The sequence below is a fragment of the Cheilinus undulatus genome, linkage group 16 (genome assembly GCF_018320785.1).
Source record: "Cheilinus undulatus linkage group 16, ASM1832078v1, whole genome shotgun sequence".
NCBI classification, from domain to species: Eukaryota; Metazoa; Chordata; class Actinopteri; order Labriformes; family Labridae; genus Cheilinus; species Cheilinus undulatus.
Window position 1 is genome coordinate 11,803,671 of NC_054880.1, and position 14,062 is coordinate 11,817,732.

The 14,062-nt window shown below is 40.5% G+C and overlaps 1 protein-coding gene across 11 annotated transcripts in view; it reads right to left on the minus strand.

The window, feature by feature from the left end:
• Window positions 1–14,062, minus strand: part of macf1a (microtubule actin crosslinking factor 1a) — a 297,525-nt gene that overhangs the window by 274,905 nt on the left and 8,558 nt on the right. For all 11 annotated transcript variants that reach the window (XM_041809559.1, XM_041809550.1, XM_041809549.1 and 8 more), the window contains exon 2: window positions 6,682–6,916. In XM_041809559.1, the coding sequence (XP_041665493.1) occupies window positions 6,682–6,904 (223 nt within the window). In that variant the 5' untranslated portion in view covers window positions 6,905–6,916. The remainder of the gene's footprint in view (window positions 1–6,681; window positions 6,917–14,062) is intronic.

Genomic DNA, 14,062 nt, shown 5'->3' on the forward strand with positions numbered 1-14,062 from the left:
GTTGATTGATGCCTGTGGTTTAGGTGCTGAAGTAGTCTGTAACTTTTTATAAACTTCCTGTAAAGTGAACTCGTGACTGGAGAGGGCTCCCAGTTAAAAAATAAAAAAATATCTTGGCTCATCTTTAACTGATTAAAAGTACACATGATATCATTTCACATTCCCAGTTCCTATATGATGTTAGTTTTGGATTATTGTTTCTTATATTACCTCTTAGAGGAGGGAAGGAAAAAGAGAGGAAGAGCATGTATGATCTATAAGAGGAAAAAGACAAACTTGATTTGATCCTCTGTCTTGATGTTATTCAGTTTACCTGCACCAACCCTGCAGAAATTCCCCAAACCATCAGATTTAAAGCATTTTGTTAAAGGTATGAATGAAGCCCTATGCACTCTGCTCACTGTGCTTATGCAAGTACTTGTGGTTTTTTAAAAACCTGACGGTAATACTGTATACCCCAGTAAAATCTGGAGAAGTTTGACGGTATAAAAAAATGAAAACCTCCCAATGCTATCATCCAGTGTTAACATGCATGTTGAAATCTGCAGTATAAAAGCCTGTAAGCAAACTAAATAAGGTGATTCATGGTTATATTATAACACACTAAAGTCAGGTTAATAGAATGACTGTTGGGTTGAAAAAAAGTCAAACTGACGTGTTTAAACATAAGGCTAATAAATGGAAAGTTGAATAAATTCTGCTGCTGGGTTGAGAAGTTGGTTTGTTTTCCCAGCTATGTTAAAAAGACAATAGCAGATGGAATCATGACTAGTTAAACAGTTCCAGAAATCTACATAACCATGTCCACTCCCCTTCACTCCTCCACTTTATCATGTTCTGTTCAACACTGATTTTCTCTGTTTATCACACAGTCTTATAACAGGAGAGATTTCCACTAATTTACATGAAAAGAATTAAAAAATTAAACACATCTCTGCAGAAAAACCTCATCATGCATCAAATCTGCACAGAAAGTTAAATATGTTGTAATAAATAATTCAAATTAAAGTTCAGTAGCTGCAACCATGTTGCAGCACCCACAGTTCATATCTCAGCACTGTTTCAAACAGATTTCATAAAGACGAGACTTTAAACCAGCTCTAAATGGAGCTGATTATAAATCCAGAGATCTCTAAACCAGCACAGACTTCCCCTGTGAACAGCCTGAGAAGTTCAGAGACTCTAAAACATCAACACTGCAGGTCTGAAAGCCTCTGCCAAAAAGAACTGCTTTCCCTGCAGAAAATTGATCTGAATAAACATCCCAAATTGTCTTTACATATGTAGACTATAAGAGCTTCAGCATGCACAAAATCCTGATACTCACACTCTTAGAGCGTGATCTAGGCGCTGACATCTCCCTTCACAGTCCTGACCTACATGCTGTTTCTGTGTCTGTAAAATAGGCCTGCAGTGTTAACATCACCATGTTCTACTGCAACACCCTAACACCTCAATAACTTCTCCTGAACCTGCATTATAGAAGTAGTGTATATAGGTTAATGTTTACATTTAAAGCTAAAAAAAAAGTTCATTTTACAACTAAATATATTAAATTCATATTAATATAAAAAATAGTCACATTTTTTGCTGCATCTTGCCCCTTCAGCCACAAGGTTACGCAATATGTCTCCATATTTTATGGGAATAAAATTGGAAATACACTATATGGACAAAAGTATTTGGCCACACAATCAGACTGTTGCCACAGGTGTATAAAATCAAGTAAATCTGCAAACATCTGTGATACAAAAAGGGCTGTTCTGAAGATCTCAGTGCCTTCAAATGTGGTACTGTGATGGATGCCACCTTTGCAATAAGATGGTTCATGAAATGTTAGCCCTGCTGCATATTCTACAATCAACTGTAAGTAATATTATTAGAAAGTGGAAGCATTTAGGAACAACAGCAACTCAACCACAAAACCACATACTGTAGAATCACAGAGTGGGGTCAACAACGGCTAAGGTGCATGGTACATAAAAGTCACCATCGCTTAAAGTCCATAGCTTAAGAATTCTGAACTTTCACTGGCATTCATATAAGCACAACAACTGTGCAGCAGGAGCTTGATGAATGGGTTTCCATGGCTGAGCAGCTGCATGCAAGCCTCACATCACTAAATCCAATGCCAAGTATGGCAACTGTGAAGTTTAGCAAAGGAGGGATAATGGTATGGGGCTTTTTTTCAGGGTTTGGGCTAGACCCCTAATCTGCAGTAAAAGACAAACTAAGACATTTTTGACAATGCTATGCTTCCAACTTTATGGCAACAGTGTGGAGAAGTCTCCCTTTTCAATTCCAACTTGACTTTATCTCAGTGCACAAAGCATGGACTATAAAGACATGGTTTAATGAGTTTGGTGTGGAGGAGCTTAAGGGGCCCGCCCAGAGCCCTGACCTCCACCCAATCGAGCACCTTTGAGATGACCTGGAACAGAGATAGTGAGCCAGGCCTTCTGATCCAACATCACTGCCTGACCTCGTGAATGCTCTACAGAATGAAAGGGCACAAATTCCCAAAGAAACAGTCCAAAACCTTGTGGAAAAGCTTTCTAAGAAGAGTGGAGGCTGTTACAGCTGCAAAAGGGGGGCAAACACCATATTAAAGTACACATATTTGCAGAAAGCATGGGTTCATTGTCCTGTCATCTACAAACAAAGGTAAATAGCCACAAAAAGTACATAATTTTTGTATTGTATTTTAAAGGTAATTTCCTTGCGGGAAATCAATTCCTCTCTGGCATTAAAAATCGTATCTTTGTATCCATCTACCCATCTACAGCCTTAAAATTACGAAATTCATCTGATACCTATCCCAGTTTATGACTAATACTGGTCGTTTTGCAGTAACAGTGCAAACATCTTGGATATGAATTACATTCTTACCTAGATCTACTGCTGCGTTTACTCTACAGCAGCCCAATCCTCTTAAATCCACTTTAAACAATGCTACAACTAATCAGTTTAAAACTACATACACCCTGTAACATTACAGCTAATTCACTTACTGCTTTTATTGATAGATTTAACCCTTGATAAACAAGTGAAATGTTGTTAAAAGCTGTTTGATTTTATTCCACTGCTGCAAACATAGCTGTCTTTTTAACAAACACATTACTCTACAGCATGCTAAGGGGGCTGAAGAGGAGGATGCCCACTTACTCAGATACATTTATGTTATAAAAGCCTCTCACAGCTCATAATAGTTGCAATTATGATAAGAGGTGCGGCGCAAAAACATGCTTTTACATTACTTTTCTGTCACAAGGCTGGAGTCTTCCTCCCTCTCTGAGTAAAAACAGGGGAAGCCATTAGCCGGCTGACAGTTTGTCGTTATATGAACAGGGGGAACCCGGGCTTCTCCAGAGAGCCATGTAACCTACATCTGTCCTCCATCTTCTGTTACAGCGAGCAACAGAGGATGGAGGAGATAAAGGAAGAGCTGAGAGAGCTAGTAGAGCAGTGCATGTGGCAGGAGAGAGGGACAGAGGAGTGAAGGAGGTTTGAGCTGATAAGCCTTCACCTCTGACCCCTGAGTTAGGGTGTTTAGACAATAAAACCACATGTTTAAGCTCAAATGTGTGTTATGTAATATAAAAATTTGCATGACATTTCCTGGATCTCAGCAGAGCCCTGAAGGTGGAACAAAGAACACAACCACACAAGCTCAGAACTGTGTGTGTATGAACATTGCTTTTTTAAATACAGAAGATACATGCAAGATTCCTCCTCCTGGCTGTCCTCCCATCTGTGTGGCATTTATTGCCTGGGCATTTTTTCAGGAAATGGGGGCTTCTACAAAGTATGGTCTTTAATCAAAGCCAGAAAGCAGCCCTGCAAGTTTCTAAAAAATGTTTGCATCTAAATGATTATGAAGAGGACACATTCTGAAGCTTTGGCTTGCATCAAGAAAGAAACTTCCGTTCATAAAATGTTAAAAAGACATCACAATGATGGATATTCTGATGAGGTATTCATTGCCTCTTAATGATCAGACTCCCACATGAGCCTGAGTGCAGCGTGGGATCCTCCAGCAGACGCCTGTTTCTGATTCTGAGGTCCGGGTAACAACCTGAAGGACAAAGTTATGGCCCCACAGTGGGCTGCAGGATAAATGGCAAATTAATCACTATCACAGCTGAGCTTTCACAATAAACACATCACACAAGTCTGAATTTACCACAATAATGACAGATATTCTATTATGCAAAGAAACAATGCTTTGTCCCTCTGCATGGGTTAGGGTCTCTCACACCATTTTGATTCAGTCAGATGAAACTAAGGTTAGCTATCAAACCTGTGCACATATTAATTTGTGAATTGTTAACTGATGGTTTAATCATCATTTCTCAATGCAGATATAAATCTGAAAAACAACTGTTAAAATCTTTAATTCTGTTAAAGATGTGGGTGCTTTTATTGTGAAATGCTTCCTCAACTACATGAAGACGTGGCTCCACCAGAATGTTACCACGTCCTAACAGCAAGCAAGCATCAGACTTCACATTGCATGAATGCCGACAAGTTAAAGTGTGGTGTTTTGAATTGGCAACAACTGTGAGCTGCTTAGTTTTGCCTCTGTGTTGACACAAGTCCGAGCATAACGTTTCAAACACAAATATCGATGGTATCAGGCCTTAACCACCTTGCTCCTGATCCATCAGTGAGCATGTTTTACAAATTCTAAACCAATAAAAAGTGTCAAAAAGATGCTGGCTATGGCCCTTCTGTGTTAAATTATTTTAAAATAAAGTGGGTTTTTTTTTCATCCCCTGAAAAGTGTTGATTTTGGAGATAAGCGGTTATGGCCTGATGCCAGTGAAATGAACATATTAATGCACAACTATCTCCACTTCATCAAACAAGTCAACATGTTATGTTGAGAAAGCAAAGAAAATATTCCTATAAAACGCTTCAGCACTGTAGTAGCTCTGTGACCCACTGACCTAGCCATGACCTTTTGCTTGTGCTGCAGTATGAGACGCAATGTTAATACAATGATGATTTGCTGTCAACAGTCGTTGAATTGTGTAGTATTTTAAAGGTGGCCTGCTCTATGTGGATTGACTAGTTTGGCAGCTGCCAGCACTCAAAATGGACCTCAAATGTATCCCTGGTGGAGAGAAGCTGCAGTTCTGGGATGCAGTGCACAAACAGGCATGATTCTGTACTGGACCAGCAAGGTGGAACTGCTCAGATCGACTAGAGAAGGAGTAATTTCCTCTCATGTGCTTCCAGGCAGATTGCAGCGCAGCCATTGTATGTGGAAATTAGAGGTTATTGTTGCAAATAAGAAGAGAAAAATACTTTTTAATTTATTTTGGATACATATTGCAATAGCTGTAGCGTAGGCTAATATGCATTTTTAAATATTTGTTTATTTATATAATTATCACTATTTGAAAAACTAAAGTTATGTTTCATAGCATTGTCTTATAAAGTGTAGGCCTGACATAAGAACAGACTTAAAATCCAAAAGGATTAAATAATAATTCTAAGATTAAAATGTTATTCCAGGTCAGGTACGGGAGCATATGCTGGTTTGGCACTCTTCTTCATCAGCCTTGGTCCTGTACTGCTCTAGCTATCCTCCAGGCCTGCACCAGACCCATGCCCCGTCTCTTTTTGTACCCTCCCAGCTGTTCCCCCTCTACAATGAACACTGTCGCCCCCAACGCCTGGACCATCCTGCTGGTCTGGGGCACCCAGTATGTAGCGAGCTGGATCAGGCCAAGTAAAGCACAGCTGCCATTCAATTGTTATTTGCCAAAGCTTAATGCTATCGAGGTTCACTTCATTTCTCTGAAATAATTTCTCATACCTTTTTCATATCTCTAAAGATATCACAGAGAGAAAAAGGAATCAAAATGTCCCTTTTCCCATTCAGCCTCACACAGCTCTGTAACAGCCAATAGACGGATGGCTGACTATTTTTCTTCTCTTAGATCTCACTAAAACACAGATTTTGGGCTTTTCCTTCTCATTTTCTGGTTATTTTTCAGCTGTTTTTTTTTATTCATAATATTTTTATCTCACTTAATCTTTATAAAGCAAATATTCCAATGTTACTGTGGGTATTTCTTATGCAACTGCGTAGCTGCCTCCCTCTCTTTTTCTTGAATACTCTACTCTTTTACAAGCATAAAACCCCTTTCTGTGTTTAAATAGCGCACCACATTCTCTCTTGCATATTTTACATTCATTTCAAGCAGCAAATCAACTGTAGATGACAAGGCATGGGTTAAAATTCCTTATTTTATCTCTGATTTTACACATAAATGTTGAGCACCCTTCTCCACTTTTACTGTGAGTTTACAGCCTCTGTTTTTAGCGGAAAAGTTCCAAAGACATTTCTTTCTCCATTTTTATCTCCTCTAAGAATGCACACTTGCAAATGCAAGCTCAAACTTGGTTATCCACAGAGCTTGCTCACTTTCACAGACGACTCCTGCTTTACTTGTGAACTTTTACAAACATCCTTCAAGCTTAAAAGCCTCCCAAAAGAGTCAAAGACTTCTTCCTCTTAAAAGTGTGCTTCCACAATCAACAGATGCAGGGTCAATGCCCTGCTCAAAGGCACAGTGAAAGTGTCTTACAAGACAGACATAGGAGTTTAAACTTGCACACAGTGATTGAAGTGTGTCTTCAGGTCGTCTAGTATAGGACAGTTCCCCTTACCTGCTACACGGACCACCGCCCTCTCTGCCGGGTCCAGCACCGAGTCCTGGCTCTTCCTCTTCCTCCTCTCATGTTTGGACAGGTTCCAGGGTAAAGTGTCCCCAGGTGGCCCCACAGGTCCAGACGGGCACGGGGACAACGACCCCCCTGAACGCTCGCTACGGAAGGACGGCTCGCTGACGCAGGAGCGCTCGCTTAGAGTATCATCATCTGAGGACTCCATGTTAGTTTAGAGCTGCAGGGAGGAAGAGGAGGAAGAGGAGGAGAGGATGGAGAGCAGAGGGGGAGGGGAGAGAAAGAAGGTCAGAGGAAGGAAAGAAGGAGGAGACTCTATAATTCATTGCTTCAGTCAGAGGGATCATACAGGGGCATGAATGATGCAAACTTTCAAAGTAAAAGCAGAGCAGACATAACGCGATAATCAGGAATAACTGGGTTAGTCATCGGCCCAGACGTCTGCTGAAGAGTTTGGGAGGCTGCAACCTACAAGGAAACACTCTGGGTTCCTCTAAAATGATGAAAGAGGAGGAAAGCACATGACGGTAGAGATGAGGAGACAGATTACTGAGGCCTGAGTGGAGCAGCAGAGGGGTGTGGAGTAACTTTAAATTCAGAGCAATTACAGGGATACAGACATATAAAATACTGCCCATAAAACATGACTAGATGGCTGATATTCCTGACTTTTCTATATGGATGCATGCTTCTATAAAAAAGCGGTAAAAATAGAATCACTGGAAATGCAATAAAGAGTTATTTCTTGTTTATAATTAGCAAAAATGCAGTCAAAGTAATGCAAAGTGTCTAACTGCATATTAAGAGCAGAAAGCATGAAGTATGTCCAAACACTTGAGTGCTATAAGTGAGATTACTCAGCATTTAATCCCTCAGATCTGGACACATTACGTCATGATTTAAGATGATTTATTGATGACATGGAGTATATCAGAAAGAATGCTTTGTGTTTGTATGAAAGGAATAAGGACAATGAGAGAGAGAAAGACTGAGAGAGAAAGATTTCAAAGCTCGTCTAGTGTTGCTATTTTTAAAGAGGAGTCAATACAGCGAGAAGACAGCAAGGAGCACTTTCTCATCTCCATCTCACTCTGTCCTCACCCTCTTTTGACTCTTTGTTGCTGATCCATCACTACAATACGTCTGTTAATTGGCTTTAAAGACCCGTTTATTATAATGAAGACAAGGCTAAATAGTTGCTGTGTAAGCATACACTAAAGACAGAGGCGTGTTTGTGTGGTTACTCTGGGGAGCTGATGCTCTGATCTGTCCATCATAAAATCAATACTGATGCAGACAGAATGAATAGGCTGTTACCAGCTCATATTTTCAAGCACCACAGAGCATCTGGAGGGTTTAGCAGGTCACTGATCATCTGCTCTGTGCTCGATTACAGCGCACTGACTTAGCAGATCATCTGTTTCTTGTCATTTTTCCAAAATTACCTGTCCATTTTCTAAGTATCATGCAATGATTTTTACCAATGGAGTCCATCCTATCACACCACCACTAACCCTCTTCCTACTTTTACATCAACCAGCAACTCAGGGGATGAAATGAGTCCATTTCATGAGAGCAGGTGGCCTACATTAAAGCTTCCTGACAAGAAAATGCAGCAAGAAATGTTTGGGAAAATTCGCCTGGAGCAAGTGGCATCTTTCATCATGTTTATTTCCACTTCTTCACTGGTGCAGCATTGATGTAAATGAGGCACAAGTTGTGATCAGTATTCTGGATGCTGTTGCTTTGTCCAATATCTCTGCTCTCGTGCTTTTTATAACCCCAGTTCCATAAAAGTTGGGGCACTGTGCAACATGTAACTAGAAACAGAATGCATTGATTTTCAGATCTTATAAACTCATATTTTATCCACAATAGAACAAAAATAACATATCAGATGTTGGAACTGAAGCATTGAATCATTCCATGAAAAATACTGCCTCATTCTGAATTTTATGTCAGCAACACATCTCAAAAAAGTAGGGACAGTACCATGTTTACTACTGTGTAGCATCCGCTGTTTTTAAAACCGGTCTGTAAATGTCTGGGAAGTGAGGAGACCAGTTGCTAGAGCTTTGGAAGATGAGTGTTGTCCCATTCTTGTCTAGTGTAGGATTCTAGCTGTTCAACAGTCTTGGCTATTCTTTGCTGGATTTTTGTTTTATGTTGCCCCAAATGGAGCTCAGTGTCTCTACTCTGTTTCTACTCAAGCATTAGTCACTACTCAGTCATATCTCTCCCTTCTTCCATTCTTTCTCTCTTCCCACTCTGGTGATCAGCTCTTTGAGGGCATTCATTCTCTTGAGTACTAAGCTAATCACCTTGTTTGACCAATCATCATCCACCTGTCATATTTTAAATCTATTATCCTTTCTGTAGCTTCAGTGTGGATGTTGCAACCCTCCTCCACCCCAGCCACCTCCATTCAATTCATCAGCATCTACCACTGGTTTCCCAGTTCTGCTTCTTAGAAGTCTACTCCTTGTCTGATCCTGCATCCTTCATCAACCCCACCACCAGTGTCTAGACTCCATAGAGGGATATCCTATCCCTGCTGTTTGCCTCACTACCCCTTCTAGTACATGAAGTCAACACGATGGAGTCTAATCGCCAAAAACATTGCACATTTCTCTTTCATTAAAATTTGTAAAAACAAATTATTGTTAGACTTGTTTTAAGTCTCTTCTGATTGAAATGTTTTCTACTGGTGAAAGGTCTAGACTGCAGGCAGGCTAGTTCAGTACCTGTACCATGCTGCTGTGATGGATGTGGTATGTGGTTTTGCATTGCCTTCCTGGAATACGCAAGGCCTCCCCTGAAAGAGACACTGTCTGAATTGGAGCATACGCTGCTCTAAATCCTACTTTTTTGCATTGATAGTGCCTTTCCAGGTGTGAAAGCTGACCACACCATAGGCACTAATCCGACCCCATACCATCAGAGATGCAGGCTTTTAAACTGTGCTGATAACAAGCTGGATGGTCTCGCTTTTCTTTAGTCCACAGGACTTGGCATCTGTGGTTTCCAACAAGAATTTCAAATTTTGATTCATCTGAACACTGAACAGTTTTCCAGTCCATTTCAATGAGTTTTGGCTCAGAGAGGACACTGGCGTTTCTGGTTCTTGTTCCTATGTGACTTCTTCTTTGCATGAAACAGCTTTAACTTGCATTTGTGGAAGGCACAGTGGACCGTGTTGACAGACAATGATTTCTGAAAGAGTTCCTCAGCCCATGCAGTGATTCCCAGTACAGAATCATGCCTGTCTGTGCACTGCAAATGGTGGGATATTCAAAGTTTTTGCTACTTTACATTTAAGAACATTTTTCTGATTTTTTCCCCCACAATTTTTAGATGCAATTTTTTCAGATTGGTGAACCTCTGCTATTCTTTACTTCTGAGAGATTTTATACCCAGTCATGTCACTGACCTGCTGCCAATGATCCTAATTGGTTGCAAAATGATCTTCCAACTGTTTTTTTTTTTTATGGGTACCATTTACTTTTCCCGCCTTATGTTGCCCCAACATACTTTTTGAGATGTGTTCCTACCATCAAATTTGAAATGAGCTATTATTTTCCTCTAAACGGTAAAGTGTCTCAGTTTCAACATTTGATATGCTGTTTATGTTTTTTGTTAATAAAATATTGGTTTATGAGATTTTCAAATCACTGCATTCTGTTTTTATTTGCATTTTACACAGTGCCCCATGTTTTTTGGAATTGGGGTTGTATTTCATGTCTTCCCCCTGAGACCAATTCTTCTATCTGTCAGGGAAAATCTTCCAATGTGAGTAGCATAAGCTTCTTGTGCATGTGGAAAAAGTCAGTAGAATTAAAGTCCTTTCATCAACAAGTGATTCAGTTTTTTCACAAGTCATCCACTGACTTAGAAATCTCTAACTCTGGCTTTTAAGGAAACTCCCGTCATCCAAACACAGCTTAACCTCTACACTGTGAGCGTTTATACTGACAGACTAACTCCTGCTGTCTAACAGGAGTCTGAACCAGCAGATTAACAGCAGAGTGACCTGAGCGCTGGTCACAGGGTGGGAATGATTCAGTGAGCGACGTGTGAGTCCAACACAACGGCAGGGATTTCCATCAGAGCTGCTGCTGCCAAAAACACTCCTCCTATTCCTCCTCCTCCTACTGCTGGCCCCTGGCTAGACCGCTGGCAGACCCCACTTCCTGAAGCCCCGTCTCCACAGCAACACACCTAGGAAGAGGTTAAATTCCTCCCAGAATCCCCTGCGGTTCTCTGATGTATGGTTGTAAGTCTCTCAGTCCTGGTGCTGCTTTCTTTTTGTGTGTTTAAAATCAGATCCTCACCGCTCGCGCTCGCTGTCAGTGAGTCAGTGCCACCGAAAGAAGCAGATTTAAAAATAGAGTCAGGGTAGAGCTTCAAAGCTGTACTGTGTCATTAGAGCTCTGTAGAGGGAAACTGAGAGGTTTGAAGAAGAGAGAAACAGCAGCAGAAACACTGAAGAGATGAGATCACATCCTGCTGATGAGACTCTCACTGAGGCATTTTTACTATCTTACATCACACTCTTTTAATCTTAATACACTTACTTCACTCACACTAATAAAAAAGTTTGAAATAAAGCAGTCTGGTTCAGTCTGGTACATTGCCAAAATCTGTAAAAGAAATCAGTATAACTGATCTGTATTATGCTACTTTTAGGCGCCCTATTAATGGGATACCAAGTGCCTATCCAATTTAAAAAGGTGGGGGTAGAAATAATGCAGTCCACTGGCGGGGAAAAATAATTTTCACTTTCTATGCAGCAGCAATTTAACAGACAAACACAAAAAATCCATTCATCATCTCATTCCGCTTATCTGAGGTGAGGTCCTGGTGAACTAAGTCTCCCCAGCAATGTTTTCAGTTCCTCCTGAGGGATCCCGAGGCGCTCCCAAGCCAGATGGGATATATATAATCCCTCCAACGAGTTGTGGGTCTGTCCCGGGGTCTCCTCCCAGTTGGATGTGCCTGGAAGACCTCAACATGGAGGCATCCTGATCAGATGCCCGAACCACCTCAACTGGCTCCTTTTGATGTGAAGGAGCAGCAGCTCGACTTCAAGATCCTTCTGGATGTCCAAGCTCCTCACCCAATCTCTAAGGTCGAACCAAGACACCCTTCTGCAGATGCGCTGATTTCATACTCTGATAATAATGCTAACAAGCTGTAATAGCCTACCTTGAGACATTACTGTCAATTCACAAAGAACATTACATCAATAAACTTAACAGAATAGGATCAGATTTTTGTCTATATACTTTCTAAATGAGTGAATGCTTGATCCCACTCAATGGCCTGACATGTCATTCCCAGATCTTGATTTTGATTTTCACTTTCTATGCAGCAGCAACTTGATTTTGCTACCGAGTTGAATCACCTGGTCAGAGATTAGATCACATTTGCTGCTGAAATGATGAATTAAAAAACTAAAAATGTTCACCACAAGTTCTCAAGTCACACTGGTAAACATAGTATTTTTGTTCAGTCAACTAAATACCTACAAAATGACATCACAAAATTATGCATATTTAAGCACCACTAGAATAAAGATAAATCAGCTTAATTTTAATAGCACATTTACAACAACCAGGGTTGACGAAAGTGCTTTACAGAGTATTAAAGGGGACATATGTTACCCTTTAAAGACAAGCTTGTATCGTCTCAGATGTCCCCAAAATATGCCTGTGGAGTTTATTGCTGAAAAAGTAATAATATGTCCCCTTTAAACTAAAGAAAAGCAAAAGTTGCATCTTATACTTCTTGAATAGGCCAAAATTCCAAACAACTTCCTGGAGGTTATATGCCTCTTTAAGGCACAGAGTTGTTACCAGTGAAGGTACAGTGGTGGGCCAAGAAGAAGAAGGAGGGATGGTGTTGCTTCTGTGGTGGTGTGATTCATGGAAATCTTAAAAGCAAGGGATGAGCATGAAGCCCACTGACCTTGGCCTTTGACCCATGACTTACAAATCTAATCAGTTCATTCTTGAGTCAGAGAGAACATTGGTCCAAAGGTTGAAGGAAATCCTTCATAGAGTTCTTGAGATATCTCTTTCACTAGAAAGGCATAGATGGGTGGAACAAACTGAAAACAGAATGCCTAACAGTAGAATTTATTGAGTAATCTGAATTGCTTACTATTCTAAAAGTGTTTAACCATTTTAGACAAATACGTTTAAAAAAAGTTGTTCAACATGAGCAAAGAAGCATGAGAAAAGTTTTCACAAATATGCACACACAAAGAGAAAAAGAAGAGTCCATGCAGAGATGTTGGCTTGAGTCTCTTCCTGTGACAGCGTGCAGCAGCTGAATCACAGCGAGCAGGGATGCTGGAGGCCTGACTCACTCTGATTTATCACCACAACCAGGATCTACATGGACACTGTCTGTTCACACTACTCAGTCTGAGCAGGACATATCTGTCTCTTCTCTTTATACAATATTTGTGTGTGAGGAGCAAAACAAGGGTAGACATAAAGCAGAGGAGACTGTGACAGGAATGTAGAGGTTTAGCAGTGAGAGAAACAGATAAAGAAGGAGAGAGACGTGTCAGACAGAGAAAGAAAAGCAGACATGGACAGAGTAACGGCAATAACAGCCACAGCTCGTCCTTCAGAGCAGCATTCCTGCTCTCTAACAGCCTCTACAGGGAGTTTTGCTCACAGTTATGTTCAACAGAAAGACGTAAGACCCAGACCTCTCTGACAAACCCTAAAACACAGAGCTACCTGAGAAGAAAACATCTGTGATTTACTGTGACACGCCAAAGATGCACAACTGGTTAGTGCTATTAGACGTCTGCAGTCCTAATGCTGAGCTAGGCTCAAGGTTGCCCACAAAGGGGGGTGGAGGGGAGAGCGTTCTGGGGCCCATGGAGGTCAGTAGAGTGATGCTCCACAAGTTAATCTGTGAGAACCATATTTTAAATTTAACCTGAATAATAACCCTCTTATCAAAATAACACATAAATGGAATTATATTTATTTATGCTGTAGAACAATATGATTTTTTTAACATGTAAACCCCTTTTCTTACAGCAGAATTACCTTTATATTTGTGATGTTAACAATGTGGTTGAGCAGACTGACTGAACCATCTGAAAAGTAATGTCAGGCTTTATAGCAAAAATGGGTTAAAAGTGGAATGATTGACATTAATAAGTGGTGAAAACGGTTAAAGTTTGTCAGAAATAGATTCAAGGAGTCAAAAATGAGATGGAAACAGCGAAAATGGGTTAAGAAAGGCATAAAAGAGACAAAAAAGTGGCATACATGGGCGAAAGAAAAGGATGAAAAGCAGTTGAAAGTGGCAAAAATGAGCAAAAAGGGAAAAAATTGGTCAA